A 22,627-nucleotide genomic window follows, 5' to 3' on the forward strand; every position below is an offset into this window, starting at 1 on the left:
ACTGAAGCAAAATTAGCAAAAAAGAAAAAAAAAAAAAAAACAAAGAAACTCTGCAATATTGTGATTGGGCGATTAAATTTTTGTGTTAGAAAATGCACACCACACACACACTACACCCTCAAACTATTACACACACACTTTTGCAACCTGCGAGACAAACATTCCCAATCTAAATCGAAGCAACTCACTAATCGATCGAAACGAAAACTATTTTTCAAACGATAATAACCGTTTTGTATTTTCTCTCGAATATATATATATTAATATATATTTTTTATCACCGATTTATTATTTTTATGTGTCCTTTACGCACACCCACACACACACACACACACACACTCATAAACATATACTGCTATCTTCAGAATTAATTCGAATGGTTTTTTTTAGTTTAAAAATCTCTTTTGAATCTCAGAATCAATTTTATTTTCTCGCCCGATTTGATGGTATATACATCTTTATACATAAACCAACCTATATATATATACATATATATTTATATAAATTTTATTTTATTTTTTAGTTTTTTTTTTTTTGTGAAACTTTTTTAAATTGGAAAAAATGTATTGTTAATTAATGATTTTACAAATTTTAATTCTGTAAATATATGCATATATATAAAATGGTTATATATACCTATATATATATAATATATATATATATATATATATCGAACGATATACACCTATAGTACATTTTAAGTTTATTTTTTTGTATTTTTTTTTTATAATTATTATTATTATTCGAATTGATTTGGCATCTTAGATGGCCAAAAAAAAAAAAAAATAAGAAAAACGTGAATATACTTCTACATACATATACAATATCTATATATTTTGTATTTGGTTTTAAGTTATGAATTGTAAAATTGAGTAGAATGCATTAAATTGTACATTACCATTTATATATATATACACATACATATACATATATAAATTATATGAATTATGTTTTTGAGTTATGTTTTCTTTTATTGTACATTTCGCACACACTTCCACACAACAAATTTCAACACACACACACCCAAACACACACGCATAGAGCTTCAAAATGAAACACAAACAATTTCAAGCGCCAAATATTGCAATGAATACAATTTTTAGAGTCGATTTTTTTTATATATTTTATATATATATGAGAAACAAAAGCATTTTATAACATTTTATTGTAGATCTTTTATACAAAAAACTAAATATATATATATATACAAATATATATATATAAATTATACATTTTTATATGCCAATTATATTCTATTCCACAAAAAAAAAAAACAAAAACGAATACACACACAAGTAACAAGCGATGATGAAGACTGATAATGAAGCAGTTCATGAAACGATTCTATAACCGTGCAAATCAAGCGAATATATATGATATTTACGGCAATGCTTTGTAACGAACTTTTTCTAATCCTTTATATACATACGTACACGTACTAAACTACTCTCTATATATACTATAGACGTCTAGTGTCTTCTCTATATAATACATACATACATATACATATACATATATATATGATAATGTGTAATCGTATCGAATTTAGTTCAACTGTTAAGCACAGGTGCCGTTGGCATTGACGAACGACATGGTCCTTATCCATATCCTTTCGCAGCATGTTCTACATTATTATGTTTAGTTAAACATATTTTAATTTTTTGTTTTGTTTATGCAAATCTCAAAAACAAAGAGAATAGAGAAAGATAAACTGAGGGTCCGAGGTGTGTTTAATAATAATAAAATAATTAATTAGCACGCTTACATTGTTAGTTTTTAAATTATTGTGTTATTTAATTTAATAAGTGAAGCCAGACCAGCTTTTGGTATACGACGATATAATCTATATACATATGTATATATAAAAGACAGCCGGATTTTGATATCTAAAGATGAGATGGGCAGACCATACTCAGATCATCCCCAATAAGCTGAGAGACTTGTGGAAAACCGTCGCAACGACTTTGTAGAGAGCGTCCAACAAGACAAGAAGATCGAATGGCGTTTGGCAGTTTTTTAAAATTAAATATTGACTTTAAACAAACACATGTATTTCACCTCAATTTAAAATATATCGTTAACCTAGTAATAAACTACCTTTGATATAAAGTTAACCTCATACTTGGGGGCTTGCCAGTTTTGCTGAGCAAGGACGACAGGATCCCTTGCTGAATAGTCAATGACAGTTGGAAGTGACGTTTAATTCACTTGTGAAAAGTTTTTGGTAAATTTTAGCTAGTTTCACTATTTTAACAGTTGTGTATGGTGGGCTTGGCCGCCAAAGATCTGGCATCTATGTATATGAGTAGACAACCGGATTTTTTTATACATATTCATATGTTGTTATATTGTAAAACTTTGGCACATTTTTTTCACCGATTTTGAGCACTTGAACTATTTTAAATAAATGATAAACTATAAACAAGCCAAAGAAAAAAAAACAAGTAATATTATTTTCTTGATTGAAAGTAAAGGTAAGAGCATAACACTGTCAGTTATAAATTCAAACTAGTTTTAAAATTGGTCAATTGTGGCGCCACAGATTTACCAGTATTTGCCCACTATTGAAGCAGCTGCTTGCAGATGGCCCTCTACCGTCAAATGATCTGGCAACACTTCTGGCGAACTTTTAATGTTGCCAGAATCAGCGCAAAATCCAAGTTTCCAAATATAAATTTCAGTTTAAAAATGATTTAAAAAGCGAAAGCAAGCGAATCGATTGCATGTAAACGGTTCACGCCCTCAGCAAGAATGTTCAAGCGTACATTTAAAGTAGTTTATCGGCCAATTAAGAATAATTTTTTGTTACTGCCGGACCAATACTACGGAGTTGTGTCAACCTATGTAAGTGTTTGTTTTGTTATGTTTTAGTGTTGTTGGTTGGTTGGGGGGTCGGGGCCGGGCCGTGGGTTTCTGAGCCTTAGTTCAAAAGTCCACCTGTGGCACAATGCCCAATGTCCAAGAAGATTGCTACGACTACATAGATTAGATAAGGCCCACCGCCCTCACCACCCACCCACCAACTATAAATGTGTGAATAGAAACTAATCTTATTTGATATCTGATACACATATACTTCATAGGACACGGGCTGCCTTAGTTTGCAGTATAATGGACGCGTCCATTATGCCTCTTGGGCGCCGCATGCGGGTGGCGGCGGTGTCAAAGACACCGAAATTGGGATCAATGCCAGGGCAGCCAAGGAGATTGGTGAGTATATGTATATTATGGGGTTACTTAACAAGCGGATGTGCATCTGTTGCCAATCCTCCCTATCTACATACATACATATGTATGTATATATATATTTTCTTTACGTATAATGTAATCAGTATATATAGTAATTTCTTTATTTATCTATTCGTATGTCTTATTCTTGTCGTAGGTCTGCATGAAAATGATTTGGTCAAATGTTCGCTCATCGCTGACGTTCTCAATCTGCGCAGCGTCCATGTTACACCCGTTTCGGCCAAAGATTGGGAGATCATTGTGAGTGGAGTGTCTATAAATAGTTGACGTTTATTTAATTTGTTTTTAGTACCGACTTATATATATATAAATTATTTTTATATCAAATTGGCATTTTGGCGCGGGCGTGTGTGTCGTGTGGCCATTGTTTCGCCGGCATTGCCATTGACCCGAGATAGTCTCAGATATAGATAGACATACATACATAGTTCATGAATAGTTGGAATTTATTGAATATTTTGAAATGAAAACATAAACAGAGTCACACATCAGCTGCTATTTTTACCATTGATGATGCTCACCACAAACATTGCTCATTTATCAATATATATATAGATATTTTCCAATATTTTAATGTTTCTATACAATATACAAAAAAAAAAAAAACAAGTATTTGCTATAAACATGTGTGAAATTTAAATATTTCTATTGAGAAATTCTCTTCTATAGGGAAATCAATTTGAAACCACTTTAGTTTAGGGTCTAAAATAAATTTCTTTAGCTTTTATTTTGATATATATTTTGAATACTCTTATTTTGCAGGAGTTGAGCAGCGAGAAAATCTCGAGTAGCATGCTGGAGCAAACTCGTATTGTGAATTCCACACAGATTCTAATCATATGGATTAACAAGTCCATGCAGGTGGCATTGACAGTGGGTAAATAATGGAATATACAATTTTAACAAACTAATAAATATATTTTACATTTCTTTAAAAAAGATCGTTTGAAGCCACACATAAGCTATGGAAGAGTTGATCATAATACGGAATTGGTTGTGGCGCCAAATCTTTATAAAGGTCTCACCAATGGCAGCAATTCGAATGGCATTAATGGAGAATCCACGGATAAGGATATATCATCGAAATTGGCACGCAGTAAGACAAGTGTCCAGATTAAAGATGAAGTGGATGGCAACAAGATCACAAGACCTGCTCCGCTTACACACTCATCGACAGTGAGCAATGTGAAGAATACAATGCAACGTAACAAACGGCAGGATCATATGGAACGTTTGAAGAAGGATTTACGACGTGAGAGTTCGCATAGCTATGAGTTTCGTGTAGTGCGTGGCCTGTGGATGGAACAGGCTCAGGAATCTGATGTCTATGTGAATAGCAAGCATTTGCCAGATTTTATGGACCTGGATCTATTCTATAGCATGAAAACGGCCAGCGATAAGGAGTACTATGTAAGGGTACATTCAATTAGTAAAGAACTGGAAGAGGATTTACCAGCCACATTGCATCCATCCATTGAGTTAAATGCCAATCTAATGAAATTGCTGGGCATTAAGGAGCTGGAGCGGATTGTGCTGCGACCAAAGACCATTGTGGTGAATTTCGTTGAAAAGATTGAACTGTTTGCGCATAAAAAAACTCACTATAAAATTATTGAGAATGCATTTAAGCGATTTGTCATCGAGAGAACACAAAAGCGGCCCATGTTGTTTAATCAGGAGGAGGTAGTCCGGCTGGAGGATGATCTTCTGGTGACTGTGGGCATTCTACCCGAGCATTTTCGTTATTGTGTGGTCGATGCGCAATTCTTGAAGGAATCGAAAATCTATGCTGCCGATTTAGTCCGTCCCGTCAATGAGATAATCAAAGAGCAACCCCAATTGACATCTCCCCTTAGTGTTAAGGATCTCATACGTCTGCCCGAATATGATAGAATTGTGGATCATGTGGTGAAAGAGTTACGCATGAATCTGTGCCTTAATGCCGATAATTCTGTGATGCGTCAGTGTAATATACTCCTTACCGGAGCGGCGGGCACTGGTAAAACTGTTCTCGTGGAACGTATACTAGATCAATTGTGCCGCAAACCGGATTACTGCTATTTCGATATATTCTATGGATCAAGGAGCAAGGGACGCAAAACTGAATCCATACAAAAGGATTTGCGTAACATATTCACAAGCTGCCTGCAACATGCCCCGGCAATTGTTGTAATTGAAAATCTCGATGTACTCGCCCATGCGGCAGGTGAACAATCTAGCCAGGATGGTGAATATTATAATCGTATGGCCGATACAGTGCATCAATTAATTATGCAGTATACAACAAATAATGCCATTGCCGTGATTGCCACCGTTAATGAGCTGCAATCGTTGAACAAACGTCTCAGTTCGCCCAGAGGACGACATGTCTTTCAAACTGTTGCCCGTCTGCCCAATTTGGAACGTGCCGATCGTGAGATAATCCTCAAAGAACTCTGTAGTCACATTAATGGCCGCCAATTGGATTTGGTGAAGTTTTCAAATTTAACCGAAGGTTATCGTAAATGTGATCTAGTGCAATTTATTGAGCGAGCTATCTTTTATGCCTACAGGATAAGTAAGTTGAGCTTTCAAACAAAACCAAATTACATGATGCTAATGAATACTTTTCATTTCAAAGGTAAAAGTCATCCTCTGCTTACCAATGATCAGCTCATTGAATCCTTGGAGCATACCAATTCCTATTGCCTACAGGGTATACAAAGTAATCAAAAGACTGGCTCTGAGCAGGAGACAAATGAAATGCGTGTGGAGGAGTTGCCTGGCTTGGAATTAGTCGTGGGTGTACTCGAAGAGGTTCTCATGTGGCCCTCAAGGGTAAGTTTAACAGAAAATGAAAGAAATTTACTCTATTCAATTGAATTGTTTTTTCCTAGTACCCTACCATATTTAATGCCTCACCGTTGCGCAATCAAGCCGGCGTCTTACTCTATGGCCCACCTGGTACTGGTAAAACGTATTTGGTCTCACAATTGGCTACCTCATGGAATCTGCGTATAATTTCTGTCAAGGGACCCGAACTATTGGCCAAATACATTGGCCAAAGTGAGGAGAATGTGAGAAATTTATTTAATCGTGCCCGCAGTGCCAAGCCCTGTGTACTCTTCTTCGATGAATTCGATAGTTTGGCCCCAAAACGTGGTCATGATTCGACCGGGGTGACAGATCGTGTAGTCAATCAATTGCTCACCGAACTAGATGGTGTCGAAGGGCTGCAAGGTGTTACGGTTATAGCGGCCACCTCAAGACCCGAGCTACTGGATCCAGCCTTGTTGCGTTCAGGACGTATTGATCGTTTGGTTGAATGTCCATTACCCGATGCACAGGCTCGGGTTCGAATCTTTGAGGCATTGAGCTCAACATTAAATCTAGATGAATGTGTGGACTTTGATTGGTTTAGTGGACGTACACAAAATTATACGGGAGCTGATATACAAAGTGTTCTGACCTCGGCAAATATGGCGGCAGTTAAGGAGGCGTTAGCACAATTTGGACATGAGGTAAGTGCTGGGGAAGTAAAGACCGGAAATTGTATACATATACATATATATATATATTCAATTGGAAGTTCTTGGTATTTTGTTTTAACAGTTAGTTTTTCCGTTTTCGGGTCTAGGTTCTCATCGTTAAGGGGCAAAACAACAAGTGCATAATAGAAAAAGAGTGTACTATAAAAATTTTTCTTTCATTTATTTTTGGGTTTCGAGATTCCATTGGGGATTTTCTTTTTTAGATATAAGTCACGTAACGGATATTTCCTTATTGATATGCGATTATCGCGCATGCGCACGTACTGCAAAAGACAATGGAAATGATGTTGTTGTTGTTGTTATTGCTATTTGTTATTGTTGCTGCTATTGTTGTTTGTCTCTTGTGCATAAATTAAACCGCGCGGCAAGCAAACACCACTCGACACACACACACACACACACAAACACACACTTTCGAAGGGTCCCCCGGTGATAAGCAATAAAGAATTCGAAGAGAACCGAAGCCACCGCAAACATGTTTAGAATAAAAGTAAAAAGAACAACAACAACAACAATTGCAATATGCGGGAGGTGAAGACCAACCAACCAACCTACCTAACCTATCATCTACCTGTAGTAGGAGTTACCTGTAAGCAGCAGCAACTACGGGGCCAGGATCGTGATTTGCTAGCCACTTCAATTGCCGAACCAACAAAATATCGTATTGAAGTACCCATCCGATACTCGGCTTACTCTATACTCCTCCACGGGCATAACCATAGCCGTTGTCGTTGTCGTTGTCGATGTTGATATCCAGAAAAATACAGACAACAAAAAAAGCAAAGTTTCCGATCGATCGTTACTTTTCAGTTGTGTGCGCACATTCAAGCGAATCGGTTGGACGGTTAGGTCGGATCGTTGAGAGATTTCTTCGTTTTGTTTTTTTTTTGGTTATTATTATTATATTCCTTTAACTTATGGTTAGTGCAAACGGAAGTGGTTACCCCAAAAAGACCATCTCTCTCTCTCGCTCTTACTCCTCCCGCAATCTCACTCTCTTTTTGTGTCGTCGTTTTCTTATTAAAAAATTGGCAACCAAGCGGAAATGCATATGAACCATCAGGCGCCCTTCAGCCACATGACAATCAGCAGCAGCAACAACAACAACAACAACAATAACAAAAAGCATTTTAACAACTGCAACCAAATATTGTGACAATGTTTTTATTTCGATTTTTGTGTTTTTTTTTGTACAAGACAAAGAACGTGATTTCTTATTTATTTATTTTTTTCTTGTGGTTTTTCTCCTCTTATTTGGTTTTTGTATTGAGAATTTTCGAGTGGCAAGAAAAGAAATTTATGTTCACATTTCGTCTGACATGAATTGCCCAACAAAAAGCCAAAACAAAAAGAAATTAAAAGAGAAATGTTTCTGCCTGTGAAATAAATAAATTCAATTCTCGAGTGCAACAAATAAAAAGATAAACCGCATTTATCAAGACTTCTTGAACAAAACAAAAAAAAAAAGCTCCCCGACAGTTGTCCAGACCAACGTAAACTCAATATATATTGAAATAGATCTTAATCATCTCCAGAATAGTATCACATATATATCATGCCAATATGCATCATATGGCTATAACAGCAACTCAAAAGGGTTAATAAATTTAAATAAAAAAGTCAATTCCAATTCCTATTATATATTTCTAAAGAATTTTCTCAAATATTCAAATACAATTTAAGTCAAAAATACATTTGTAATTATAATTATAGTTTCTATTGGAAATAAGAATGGATTTGATTGATCTTGACACCATTAACTGTTCTATTTATAGACAACTTCCTAAACGACTTCATTTTGAGACATAGAACAAAAAAGTGAAACTTGCTTGGCTTAAATAAATTTGTTCTTGACCTTTTTTTGTTTATAAAGTTGACAGAAATCTTTACAAAATGTTAAAAATAAAATCTTGATAACATTTTCTTTTACAAAGTTCACAAAAAACCTCTATGAAAAGTTTTTCAAAAGAGTTATCTTCAATTTCCGATCTATTTTAGTTTTTCTGTTCAAATTTGATTGCATTTCCATAGAACAGAAAATGTCAATTACTAATGCAAAAGACAAAAAACAAAAAACAACAACAACAATTAATTCGCAAACCGCATAAGTTTATAATAATTAATAAAACAAAGGTGTGAGCTAAACGTTTTTGGCCATGTGTGTGAGCTAGCGCTTTGCTGCCAATAATATTGAATGACGGACAAAATTGTGAAGAATAACACAGAAAAAAATACAACAAAAACAAAAAAAAAAAACACAATATAATACATACTTCAAACATCATATGTGGCAACAAATGACAGAAACCAAAAATACAAAAAAAAAAAATTAAGGAATTGAATAACTTAAAAGCTGCGACGCGTGTGCATATATCAAACAGCAAAAACGGCGACAGCAACCAGCAAAATGGCAACGGCAATAGAAATAAATGCTAGTACAACCGCAACAACAGCAACAACCACAACAGCAACAACAATAATAACCAAACCGAAACCGAAACATGAGCAACTGTTTTGTTATAAAACTCATTAATGCACAGTGGTTTAAAATTGCCTTTAGATTGGCTGGTCTTCAATATGTTTGAAAAGGCCGAAAGATATTAAATTGCATGTGTGGTTAAGACTTAACTAGGATTGCCACTTGTCCACATGTTGAATGAAGTTTCGCAATTGAGAGTAACCAAATGGAGAGCAGGTCATTCAATAATAGTTAGAATTTGCATTTAAAATGGGCTTCACTTTTTACCAGTTAATAAATTAGAATAATATTTCTATCATTAACTTAACTTTTAGTTAGATTTATTGGTAAAATATTTCTAATCGGTCTAGATTTCCCAGCTAAATATGAATACATACTATATACCAACTGTTGTGTTTATAGTTGTTACCAATATTTAGTTAAGCACAGCAAGTGCTGATTGTTTATTTTTTGTAAATATTAACTTGGAAGTGCTTTTTATACCCCACAAACAAACATCAAAAGAAAGTGTTTTAGGATTATCCAAGACTATTCAAAAGTTTTAGCAATATTTATTCAATTTATTCAAATACAAGTCAATATAACGATACGATATTAAAAGTTATAGATAGACATAAGAATAGTCAGGGCTGTTTCCGTTGTCGGAAACGTTTTCATTTCTAATTCCGATCTTGAAACGTGAATCACCTCAAAATCATTTAACGTTAGATTCGGAAACGAGAACAGGCCAACATCTAAAGTTTCTGGCTTTACAAGACATTCCATTATCGTCTTCCTAACTGTCAGTTGAATTACTATAATTGTAACTATTGAAACTTCCGTTTTTCAAATAAAAGTCGATGATAAGATTACTCGGACTATATGATTATGTAAGCTTGAATAAGCATATATATATGTCTTACAAACGATTGAATTGTTCAAATTTTTTAATGAACTATAGGAGATTATTGTATGAATAATTCGTCATCGTTTGCATTCCACTGAGAACTGAACATTTTCGTTAAGTCAATTAGAAAAGCTCTATATGTAGCGACATTAACAATACAAGTCATTATAGTAATAAATAAGGCTAAGGCTAAGATTGATTTATTTACAATCACATGATAATGTTGAAGTTTTTGTTAAAGAATCTCAAAACATGTTGGAAAGAATGAGAGAGTAACCTTAATGAAAAAGTTACTCAAGATTTAGATTTCTGTTGGTTTAGTTCGTTAGTTTAGTTCGTTTCTTTTATTTTCTGCATTTTTGTAACAATTATGCTCCAATGTTACATTGCAGCGATTGGATGACAACCAAAATTGTTTGACTATATTGGGAACTAACTTAACCAAAATGATTTTTGATTGATTGATTGACTGTTTCAGTTACCCCCATTTTCGAATTATTTTCAATCAAATGTAGATTAATGGGAAATTGAGTCCCAAGGGTATTTGAGACTTCGACCTGGATGAAATCTTCAACTAATTATGGCATCATTTGGGTATTTCTCACTTAGTAATGGTGAATCTTGACACCTTCTATATATGTACATATATAAAGAATTGTTTATAGGCAAAGCAGTTTAAATGAAAAGTTAAGGTGAAATGCAATTTTAGTCTCTTAACATTGTGACATTAGTTCGTTTAGTTTTTGTTTCGGTTTGGTTTTTTGTTGAATGAAATCAACTTACGATATATGCACATGGCGAAAATATCGTATATAGACAAGTTATAATAGAAAAAAAGAAGAGTGACAGAGAAGGAAGAGGAGGAGGAGGAAAAGAGACTCGGGTGTGTGTGTGTGTGTGTCCGGCAATTGTGAGCTCCAACCACGTCGGCGGGCCTCATTACCAAAGCAGTGCACATAATCTTCAGTGTTTTTTTTTTTTTTTTTGTGTTTTCTATAGAAGGTGACTGCTGTTGGTAATAAAATATTAAACAATAATAATAAATAAATAAAATGGGAGACTGCAAGAAATAGTGAAAAGGTGAATGCGAGAGAGACAGAGCAAGAAAATATTTGGCTAAAAGAAACATTTCATACAAACAAACAACTGAAGTTCTACCACTCAAAGAAAAAAACATGCAAAAATTGCTGATCATCGCCTGCTTGAGCAGCATCTTCAATCTGTTGTTGGCAGCCCCCACAGATGAATGTGATTACAAGCAGCATCGTTGCTTAATCGATGTCTTTGCCCTGCGTCGACAACAAACAAGCAGCAGACGAGTGCCCAGCGATGTGGATATAACATTGAAATGCTTTCGTCCACAACGTAAATGGTATTACCAAGATAAATTACAGCATGAATATCCTTTCTTACGTTTGAATCGCATACAACCCGAACAATCGGGTAACTACAGTTGTTTGGATGGTCAAAATAATTGGTCAAATATCACATTAATTGTTGGCCATCAAGAGGCTGAAACTCTGGATAATGATATTGCCAGCATCGATAAAATTCTACATGACAAACAGGAGGAAGAGGAGCAGGAGGAGGAGGAGGCAGAAAAGGAATCGGTGGAACAATTAGATTTTCGTCTATTGAACGCAAATCAAACACAAAGATTACCTCGTCTAGCAGAAGATTTGCCACAAGTTGTGCAACGTCCAGCTGATAGTTTCTATCAATTCACTTGTCAACCGAATACAAATGATGAGAGGCAACCATTGAATATCACATGGCTGCACAATGATAACCCCATTGTCGTCTCGGGCGGACGAGGACGCATAAAAAAGTTGAAATGGTCACTGAATGTGACCCAATTGCAAGTGGAGGATAGTGGCAACTATTCGTGCCGCATGTGCAATACTTATGGATGCATTGAAAGTAAACCCAGCCACCTGGAGGTCATTACACGCACTCATTTACCTCCCCAATTGAAAGAGGGCTTGCCAAAGAATGTAACCACAGCGCCGGGCGAAAATGTCAATTTCCATTGTGATCTAGAGGACTCCAAATTGGAGACAAAGATCACATGGCGTCATGTGAAGCCGCATATAGTGGATATCAATCAGTTAATTGAACAATTAACCAATCACCCCATGGAAGTGAATAAAAATGTAGAGCAAATGCCCACCATACGAGATCATCCGCATTTGCTGAGTCTCGGCAATGTCCTGGACGAGGATGAAGGCTGGTATATATGCATAGCAGAGAATCCAGTGGGCAATACTGTGGGTGCTGCCTACATGGAAGTTAGTTCAGCTTTAATTACCAGCAGCACGACAACAACAACCACAACGACCCCCACCATTCCAGTGACCACCACTGAGGCCGACGAGGATTCGGATGATAGTGCTGGCGATAGCATTGGCGATGCTACAAACGATGAATCTCCGCCAGTTTTTCGTAAGGGATTACTCCGGCAACAGCATTATGTGGCCGGGCAGACAATCACTCTAAGTTGTCCAGTGGCCGGTAGAGCCACCATCTCATGGACAAGGAATAATAATACTCTGAATCGTCGTTTTGGTGGTATTTTGCAAAAGAAATGGATGCTACGCATACAGGATGTCACCACAGAGGATAATGGCCTATACACCTGCACTGTGTGCAATACCAAGGGTTGCATACGCTTCGAGTTCAATGTGTGCGTGATTGAACGTGTACGTTCCTCGCCGATCATATCGCCAGTGCCGCAGAATCAAACGGCCTATATCAATGAGACAACGACCATTGCTTGCTCCGTTTTCTCCGATCTCCAGCCGACTGTCGAATGGATACGTGTTGTGCCAGGAAATCACTCGAAGGCAAATGTTGTGCCCATCAAATTGAACACTACTCAGGATACGGAACATTCGAATGGCATGTACAATATCACATTGCGGCATATAAGCCTAGAGGATGAGGGCTGGTATACATGCATGGCCTCCAATTCGCTGGGTACTAAAAATGCCAGCTTTTATTTGCGTGTCACCGAACGACCGCCCAGTATCTATACGGTGCGGCGTTCCCTAACTCCGGGCTTTGCTGTGGCCATTCTGATCATATTGACGTTCTTTCTCATAGGCAGTCTTCTGATTGTCTATATGCTGAGACGATTGCGTCGCGAGAAATTACTTAAACATCGCATCGAAACGGTCCATCAGTGGACCAAAAAGGTCATTATCTATCGCCCCGATAGCGCCGAGGGTAATTCCTGTTCGGCTGGTGATCTTCAGATGCCTGTGATCAAGATTGAGAAGCAACGCACCACATTCTCGACCACGGGATCGGGTTGTGCCGATCCCTCGCAGGCATTTAACGAATATGAATTCCCATTGGACTCCAATTGGGAGATACCACGACAACAGCTCTCGCTGGGCTCAATTTTGGGAGAGGGAGCCTTCGGACGAGTGGTCATGGCCGAAGCGGATGGCCTGCCACGCAGTCCCATTTCAGCTGAAACCATTGTGGCCGTTAAAATGGTCAAGGAAGAGCACACGGATGCCGATATGGCCAGCTTGGTTCGCGAAATGGAGGTCATGAAAATGATTGGCAAGCACATCAATATCATCAATCTGCTCGGCTGCTGTAGTCAAGGTGGCCCACTTTGGGTCATTGTTGAATACGCTCCGCATGGCAATCTGAAAGATTTCCTTAAACAGAATCGTCCTGGTGCTCCCATGCAGCGGCGCAGCGATAGTGATGGCTATTTAGATGATAAACTCCTGATGACACCGCAACAGCAATTGGGCGAAAAGGAGCTAACCATGTTTGCCTTTCAAATAGCCAGAGGCATGGAATACTTGGCCTCGCGACGGGTATGTTTACTTCTTAGACATCTTTAGTTATTAGTTTTTGGCCAAAAAGTCAAGAGGAAACATCTAAACTTGTAATCTAATTCATTAGCTGAAAAACTAGAGAAAATGGTTGAAATCTTTAGGCGAAAACATGGCATCGATTTTTCAATTTCTTTAAATATCGAAAAAGATTATTGATTGATAACAATTTGCATTCGAACAAAAATTAATTGTATCTCTTTATCTCTCAAGGGGTTTTTAAAATAAATCTCTGTTGGAAATACTTGAAATTCGACTTCCAAAATGTCGTATATGAAATATAAAACTTTGTTTCGAAAATATTACTTCGGTCTAAAAATGTATCTTCATGATTTCAAAATTCTTCGTTTATGATGGATTTTTTCTTGAACTTTTGCCAAAAACACGTCGAAACATTCTTGAATTTGAGGTTAACTTTAAAACAATCAACTATATTCCCAGTGCATACATCGTGATCTGGCTGCGCGTAATGTATTAGTTAGCGATGGTTATGTAATGAAAATCGCCGACTTTGGACTGGCCCGTGATATACAGGATACGGAATATTATCGAAAGAATACCAATGGACGTTTGCCCATCAAATGGATGGCTCCCGAATCGTTGCAGGAAAAGAAATATGATTCACAAACCGATGTTTGGAGCTATGGTGTTCTGTTATGGGAGATAATGACATATGGCAATCAGCCATATCCGAACATTATGTCCGCCGAAGAGCTCTATAGCTATCTGATCACAGGTCAGCGAATGGAGAAGCCAGCGAAATGTTCACTCAATATTTATGTTGTGATGCGACAATGCTGGCACTTTGAATCCTGCGCCCGTCCCACATTCGCCGAACTGGTGGAGAGTTTCGATGGCATACTGCAACAGGCTAGCAGTAATCCCAATGATGCTTACTTGGATCTCTCCATGCCCATGCTGGAAACGCCGCCATCATCGGGCGATGAAGATTATGGCTCCGATACGGATACATACCAAGAGACTTCCCCGCTTAAACATCCATGTACCACCACCTATAAGTTTAAATAGTTAAACATAAATGTCGGTTATAAAAAATATATATATATATAATTCCTTTTTTTTTGTTTAGTATTTTTTTTTTTAAATTGTTCTGTTAGGGCCCGCAAGAACTTCCAAATATGTAAATTTCTGAAAAATAACTTTAATGAAAATTGAATTCTTTTACCCTCTCGTCGTTGTCATCATCATCGATCAACAGAAACTGCCAAAGAGAATTTTAGTGAAGCAAAAACATCTCATCGAATCCTTTCAAACGACCCGGCCATCGCTAAGTGCCTCCGATGTGGCCAAATATCAGAAAACGTGAGTCATCCATCTAAATAGCCTTTTCGGCGAGAATCTTTTTTAAAATTTTGTTGTTTTTTCCCCCTCTCTTTGTAAAATAGTTATGCACGCTTCACCAACAAGGAGAAGAGCTCCAGAGACTTTGTGGCCAAACGGGCCACATTGGCATGAAGACAAAATCTGTCTAAACTAGAATTATGTAGCTAGTATCTTTTAAATAATTAATATCTTAAAAAAAAAAAACAAATTGGTTATTGGAGCAAGACAACGAAAAATGTGATGTGTCCAGGGTTTTTTTTTCTCTTTTGTTTCTCTTTTTTTACATTTTGTTGGAGATAATAAATGCGAATTTATTAAGGATATATTTTTTGAAATTAGAAATCTCATGACTCTCTTCTGGTTTTTAAAAACGTAAGATATTTACATATATATTATATGTGGAGTTATTTTCAATTTAATCAACTCAAATCTGGTAAGTTAAAGTTTCAGGAAATCGTTTAAACTTTTTGTTTACCTCAATTTTGCAAAGTTCACTTTATTTTTGGACAATTTTCAAAAATCGAGAAATTTTTTGATGTCATGAATATCAATTTTTGTTATTGGCAACAACAATAGAAAATTTAAGCCAAATATTATGTCGAAATTTTGTTTTTTTCTTCAAGTTTTAAACATTTTTTAAAATTTACCTATAAATATGTAATAAAGGCGGATCTAGAACTATGGTGGATCATTACCCCTTAAAGTTTGTAATAAGCTAGAATTTCGATAAATTTGTAGCTCTTCCTATGCCCTGTAAATTAAAAATTGTTTATATACAATATTTGCTTCGAGGTTTATACTATAGCCACAGATTATTCCAAAAATTTGTGTATGTGGTTTAAAAAGCGAACTGCTTATGGCATACTTAAGGGGGCAATGTATAATTTCACAGCTACATCATAGACCCATCACAACAAAAGATATTAAATACTCTCAACACTGATCATTGGCACAAAATGTAACTGATATATACCTGAAGTAGACATCTGATCAATTTATATTCTGAATACCCCAGACAAAAGATTAGCCCGAGTCAATACACTTGATAAGGGACCATGGGACTAAATAATCTATAAATACGAGATGACTTGCCATGCGACAAATCAGTATCAGTTGAGAATGCAGCAACTTTTGTTATTTGTGGTAATCTCTTGTCTGCTGGCCTGTTCCCAATCCGGTTGGAATGTTCGTCCACGTTGGTGGGCAACACCCACCCAAGCTAATGGCAGTAACATTGATGTGGTGACCATGGAATGGCAAATGCGACAACGTTTTCTTCTGGATCTGTTGTTGCAAGTACACAAACCTCTGCTGCAGGGGCAACTGTTTGAATTGGGTAGCCAATTGAAGGAGGAGCCAAGCGATTATCAAGAGGTGTATATATAAATGAAACCCATTTTAAGCTGAATTCACAACGGTTTATTTTCCAGGGAACTTGGCCACTTTTAAGTGATTTTATAGCAATGGTTCATCAGCAGGAAATGCCAAGGCCATTTAGCATTTTCAGTCAATTGGATGCAAAGGTACCAAAACAGCTTTCGGGTGTCTATCGGTTTCTGGTCTTTGCCAGAGATTGGACAATATTTAAGCATAATGCCTGCTATGCTAGAATATACTTTCATCCAGTGCTTTTTGTGAATGCTCTGCAAATGGCCATTAAGGAGCGAGAGGATTGCAAAATGATGCGTTTACCTGCTCCATATGAGATTCTACCACAATTATATTTCGAAAGGGATATTATACTGGCTGCTCAATTGACAAGTTGGCAACAATTGGCGCCAGTGAAGATCTCCACGAAGCGCACTTGGAAGGAGATCTTGGCCAGCTTTATGGGCTACACTCAGTCAACTTTAAAGGACTCGGAATCCGAACTCTTGCCAGCCGAACCAATTGTGATTGAGGCCAAGAAAGAGATGGCTCATTTAGGATTAGATGTGGATTTGAATGCTCATTGGAATCTAATAATCAATCAACTTCTGATGGATCAACAAGATGAGACTAACGAGGATAATACAATTATAGATGGTGATCGTATGATGGCATTTCGTGGTCCTAGCGATGAGCAACTCTATAAGGACAAAATCCGTAGACGAATGGGAAACGAAGCGAAAAGCTCGCAGAATTTCATTTATAATCTACAACAAATTGTACGACTTTTGGAATGGAAAGATCTTGTGACTAATCAACGATCAATGGATATAATACAACCTCGTCTGATAACCACTGGAGGCAAGCCCTATAGGGCCACCAACATTAGCTTAGAACAAATCCGAAGTTTGATGCATTTAGAATTGGATAATCTAAACAAACTCATAGAAAATGAGTTGAATGTTTCCTCAGATACGCCCTCGTTGATTGCACATCGCATTATAGCCGAAAATTATCGTCAGTTATGCGAGAATATGAGTCGAGCTTTGAATGATAATCGTTTGGATCAACCGAATATGTTTAGCATGGGAACATCTAATCTACGTGATCCCATTTATCGTTCATTACTCTATCGACTGGATCAACTAATCAATGTATACACAAAGCCATTGACGAGAGTCTTTAACATGGATATAAAGATTAATCAGTTAAGTGTGAGTCGTTTGGAGACTTTTGAGGAAGTTTTTAATACCGATTTGATAAATCTAATGGATCAACAATTGTTGCAAACACAACGGAATAATTTGCAAATGTTGCAACGTCGTCTCATTGCAAGTCAGCGACGTCTTAATCATAGATCGTTTAATATAAGCTATGAAATTCAATTATTGTCCACAGCAAAAGCAACAACAACAGCAACAACAACTATGCCCATACTAATACGTCTTTATCTAATACAAGCAGACGACCATCAGGCAAATTTTGGCTATCATCTCGGTAGCTCTTTGCGACATATAACAAAGGGTCTTAATCAATTCGTCCATCATTTCCCTTCACCTTCGATTCCCGTGACTCTAAGCGAACTCTACGAGGCCAAACAACCACCAGAAATATCCCAACCTGTACCTTTGACAAGATTTCCCTCACACCTCTTATTGCCACGTGGTGGAAGTGGCAATGAAGGGAAGGGATTGAAATTTCATTTGCATGTCGTGATTAGTCCTTGGCAGCAGCCACATCAATTCATGGCCAGCGCCATTAAAGATGTGTTCATAGAGCACAGAGACGACAGACATTAAGACAAACTAGTAAACACTAATATATGCAAAATGCCTCTTAATTGGCTAAATTAAAACGCTCACTCACCTGTGTCCTTTCTCCGCCCCCGACAAACAACCAATAGCCTTATCGATTGCAGCAATGGAGACAAACACGTATCCTTGTTTGTCATTCACCTTTCCCCAGGAGATTCTCGTCATAGAGATGAGTGACAAGATATATATTTCAAAAGTAAAATCATTATTTAAACGATTTAAAAATGTATACACCTTTAAAAATTAATAATTATTATTTGAAAAAGCTTTCTAAAGTAAATGTTCAATCGTAGTGAAGTCTGCTAAAACCTTTTTCCAAGTAAAACATTTATTTAAGATGCATGAATTGAAATAATTCGAAAATTGCATGACTTATTCTGATTTTATTAAGCAACAAAATTAGTTTGGTTGCTTTTTACTAATGCCAAATAAATAAATAAAAATATTTTGTATAACAAAAGTATATTTTTAATAAAGGCATCTCAAATATGAATGGAAAAACTACATTAATTAATTTTTTTTTTTTTTTTTTTTTTTTTTTTTTTTTTTTTGCAATATGTGTATTTTAGCAAGGAATCGATTCACAAATGATCTTAACAAAGCTTTTTACTTAACATAATATAAACGCCAAACAGTTATTTCTAACAGTGTAAATTTTAGTCTTATTTATATATGTACATTACTCTATATTTTTAGGGGTATGTTTATATAGGTATACAAGTCAACAACTTAGCGTATCATTGTCAGATACTGCCTTCTCTTCAGCCTGTGGATGGTCCTTTGGCTCGCAAGAGGTCTCGCCATACATTAATTAATAGTATTTACAATATTAATAGTATTCGCAAGCCTATAGCATACTTTTGAGGGCAAATTTACTCATTATTCTTACTTCTAAGTTATATGTAAATCATTTTTTTTTTTGTTATTTCGAGGGTGTTTTAATCTACTTATTCAAAACTAGTCATTGAACACATGTGGTCTATTTCATACATGTTTTAGTTTAAACTGACAAACCAAAGAAATAGACAAAAAAAAACCCTTCAAGTTTTACTATCCTATCAATCTATACAATAGTTCTAAGGAGAAAGAATTCAACAAAATGTTTTTAAATCTATGTAAAAATTTGTATAGAAATCATTTAATATTATTATGTTAGGCCATTCGACCATCTCTAATTTCTCTTCACAGAGAAATAAACACCCACATAACATCTTTTCAAATGAAAATCAAATAAAATGACTGGCAAATAAGGCAAAACAAAATGGAAGTGTGAGCCTTTTTAGAAGAAAAGGCGATAGATAGAGAGAGTGTGTGAGTGGGAGGGAGGGGGAGGGGAAGGATGATGAGGAAGTAGGCAAAAGTATACACCAAAAACAAGTTGAAAACCGAAACGGTTTATTATGCGAATGCGATGACAACAAAAAGGCATAATAGTAAAATTAAATGTGTCTATTATGCCAGCAATACACACATAAAACCACACACAGGGACACCAAACCACACACACATACACATACACATACACACACACACACACACACAGATTGGAGCACTCAAACACTGGGACCATACAATCATATAGCCTATAGAAACATTTGGCAGACAAGAAACGTTTAAGGAAGGATGTCTTGCTTAGAGAAAGAGACAGAGACATAGATAGAGAGTGAGAAAGGGACAGAGGGGTTTTAAAGGAGTGGCATACGCATAAAAACAAATGCACAATACAGTTTTATTCACTCACACACACACATAGACACAGATGTATAGACGGATGCTTAGTTCCAGTTCCTTGACAAAAATGAAAAGCGAAATCAACGTCAAGGCAAAACGAGGCCGTTGAATGGAGACCGGGGCGGCGTGTTTGTTGCCAGATAAGCGCAATAATATGCACGTATTTTACAGCACCCAGTTTCCCCTACCTCACCCTCACCCTCCCCCTCCCCTACCTCAAGCATCCCCAAACACCTAACCTTCCCCAACTCCAAGCGAACAAAAAAAAAAAAAAAATATGGCACCAAATGTAGAAAATTTGTCCTAAGAATGCGCCAAATTTAAATGCGAATTGTTTTCATTCTCTTTGCCTGCGTCGCTTTGCCTAATTGACTTTGCGTGCCGCACACCAACAGACCAAAAATAAAAAAAATAAACGACGAAAAAAAAACACACACAAAAATGAAAACGAAAGAACTTTGCAAGAATAGGCGACAATCAGCGCTTTTTTGTTGCTCTTGTTGTTTGCCTCTAATTTGTGTGTGGTTTATACAAAAAAAAAAACCTAGGAAAAAAACCAATTCACAAAAGTCCTCTAAATGAAAATTGTCAAAAAAGAAAAGGAGCAAGAAAAAAAGGGAGATGATATAAAAAAAATTTGTTGCATACTTCAAGGCTTATTAATTTTTGATTGTTGTTTTAACGGGAAGGGGCCGAGGACTTGGACTTGGAAATTAAAAAGAAGAGAGATTAAAAAACCTAGAAAAAAAAAACTAGAAATTCGCATTTAAAAGAGAGAGAGAGAGAGAGAAAGAGATAGTGAGAGAAGAAAAACTGTTTCTTAGATTTTCAATTAGCCATCATGTGGAAAAGATAGAGAGGAAGAGTGGCTAAGAGACTTACTTTCTACCATCATCCGTCCTCTGCCCCCCGCATATTAGTGCAAAAAGGACAACATAAAGAGCGAGGGGCTGTGGGAAGGACCAATGTGCACATTCATTGCTTTTTGCTCTCTGGTATTCCTGGGTATTGTATTTCATTTCCGTTTTCATTATTATTTGTGGCTGTCCAACTTCGACCCGTCACTCCTTCGACAATCTTGGGGCCTGTTGTTTGTTGTCTTGGTTTTGCCTTTTTATCGTTCTCATACCCTGTGCATATTCCGTAGTTTGAAAAGGTATAAGCAAATCAATGAATAGATGAACTAAAGGATATTCATGTGTCTCCTACTAAGTCTTAGGCGTGAGAAATGGAAGAATCTATTTCGAAATTTCTTTTTATTAGGGGGCAGAGATTTACCATTTTACTGCCATGTCAATCGAATCATATGGAAAATATCTTAGGGATTAAGGATTTTTTTTTTGTTCTGAACTTGTTTAGTCTGTAAAATGATTACAGGGTATCACAGCAACAGCAACCTTTCGACTTAAGGTAAAGGAAGAATTTTTGTTCTTGGTGTTGTCTCCACCATCCTCCATCCTCCATCCTCCATCCTTCAGCCGTGTTCTTGTCCTGGTCCTTGTCGTTGTGACTCTTGAGTACAAGAACAAGAACGTCGACAACGCTGGCAACTTCCTGCTATCGTGCTAATTTCCGTTTCTTTATCTTGACACAATGGTGCGCATTAAAACCAACAAAAAAAAAAGCGACAAAACGAAATGAAATAGAAAAAAAAAGAAACAACACAAGCGCAAAAGAGAAAAGCAAATTGGGGGCGGGCAAATTTCATACGAATGCTAAGGGTGCTTTCAATGCGGGGGCCGTTCGGGGGGAGGGCGTAGTTATTTTTCCTTTTTTCTTCTTGCCAACTGCAGCTGACCATTGCGCTTTTATTTCCGACGACCTCCAACGACATCCACCACCAGCTGAACCAGCAGCAGCCCCCCATTATACCACCCCCGACCCTCTTCATATTAGACGCCATTTTGTGGCATCCTGCTTGCCCCATTCCTCGTCCTCTTTGCCACAGTTACAATTTCTACCATAAAATTTGCATGTTGAGTTTTTTTTTTCATTGGTTTTTGGTTTTACGTATACGTATATATATATATTTTTGTTGTTGTTGGAAATATTGATAAATGCCCGCCATTAAACGCGATTAACAATTTGAATTATGTGCCAAAGCCAAATTTTATTGCCAACACACACACACATAGAGAGAGAGCGAGAAAGACAGAGCCATACACACGCGTCGACAATTCTATGGCCAAACAAATGGCATCATTATTAAAATATACATAAATAAACGCCTATATATGTATATATATACATTTTAGGCAGTAAGTATTTAAAAATAATGAAAAAAGCAAAAGAAAAAAAAAACATTTGTACTGATGAAATTTTTGGTTCAATGCAACCGCGAGAAAATTATGGCCAATTGTTTGGGTAACCTA

At 36.6% G+C, this 22,627-nt stretch overlaps 3 protein-coding genes across 3 annotated transcripts; all 3 read left to right on the forward strand.

Moving 5' to 3' along the window:
• Nucleotides 1-2,633: 2,633 nt before the first annotated feature.
• On the forward strand, nt 2,634-15,663 carry LOC6639357 (peroxisome biogenesis factor 1). The gene is made up of 9 exons (XM_047011991.1): nt 2,634-2,844; nt 3,084-3,210; nt 3,386-3,489; nt 4,012-4,126; nt 4,190-5,806; nt 5,870-6,066; nt 6,126-6,749; nt 15,218-15,321; nt 15,405-15,663. Exons 1-9 carry the CDS (start codon nt 2,752-2,754, stop codon nt 15,472-15,474), a joined length of 3,051 nt encoding a protein of 1,016 aa, XP_046867947.1. The 5' UTR covers nt 2,634-2,751; the 3' UTR covers nt 15,475-15,663.
• On the forward strand, nt 11,126-15,058 carry LOC6639356 (fibroblast growth factor receptor homolog 2). Its single transcript, XM_002061682.3, has 2 exons — nt 11,126-13,980; nt 14,440-15,058. The coding sequence occupies exons 1-2, from the start codon at nt 11,320-11,322 to the stop codon at nt 15,025-15,027; spliced, it is 3,249 nt and encodes a 1,082-aa protein (XP_002061718.1). The 5' UTR covers nt 11,126-11,319; the 3' UTR covers nt 15,028-15,058.
• A 1,142-nt stretch (nt 15,664-16,805) lies between the features above and the next one.
• On the forward strand, nt 16,806-21,824 carry LOC6639354. The gene is made up of 2 exons (XM_023179857.1): nt 16,806-17,924; nt 21,633-21,824. The coding sequence occupies exons 1-2, from the start codon at nt 16,806-16,808 to the stop codon at nt 21,822-21,824; spliced, it is 1,311 nt and encodes a 436-aa protein (XP_023035625.1).
• The last annotated feature ends 803 nt before the right edge of the window (nt 21,825-22,627 follow it).

Source organism: Drosophila willistoni (genome assembly GCF_018902025.1).
Source record: "Drosophila willistoni isolate 14030-0811.24 chromosome XR unlocalized genomic scaffold, UCI_dwil_1.1 Seg144, whole genome shotgun sequence".
Classification (NCBI taxonomy): Eukaryota; Metazoa; Arthropoda; class Insecta; order Diptera; family Drosophilidae; genus Drosophila; species Drosophila willistoni.

Coding starts and splice junctions, on each gene's coding strand:
- LOC6639357 (XM_047011991.1), top strand. CDS start 2,752: ATGTTCAAGCGTACATTTAAAGTAGTTTATCGGCCAATTAAGAATAAT. Junction 5,807..5,869: donor CTTTTATGCCTACAGGATAA/GTAAGTTGAGCT, acceptor TTCATTTCAAAG/GTAAAAGTCATCCTCTGCTT. Junction 6,750..15,217: donor TAGCACAATTTGGACATGAG/GTAAGTGCTGGG, acceptor ATCGATCAACAG/AAACTGCCAAAGAGAATTTT.
- LOC6639356 (XM_002061682.3), top strand. CDS start 11,320: ATGCAAAAATTGCTGATCATCGCCTGCTTGAGCAGCATCTTCAATCTG. Junction 13,981..14,439: donor AATACTTGGCCTCGCGACGG/GTATGTTTACTT, acceptor CTATATTCCCAG/TGCATACATCGTGATCTGGC.
- LOC6639354 (XM_023179857.1), top strand. CDS start 16,806: ATGGTTCATCAGCAGGAAATGCCAAGGCCATTTAGCATTTTCAGTCAA. Junction 17,925..21,632: donor TAAAGATTAATCAGTTAAGT/GTGAGTCGTTTG, acceptor AAATGATTACAG/GGTATCACAGCAACAGCAAC.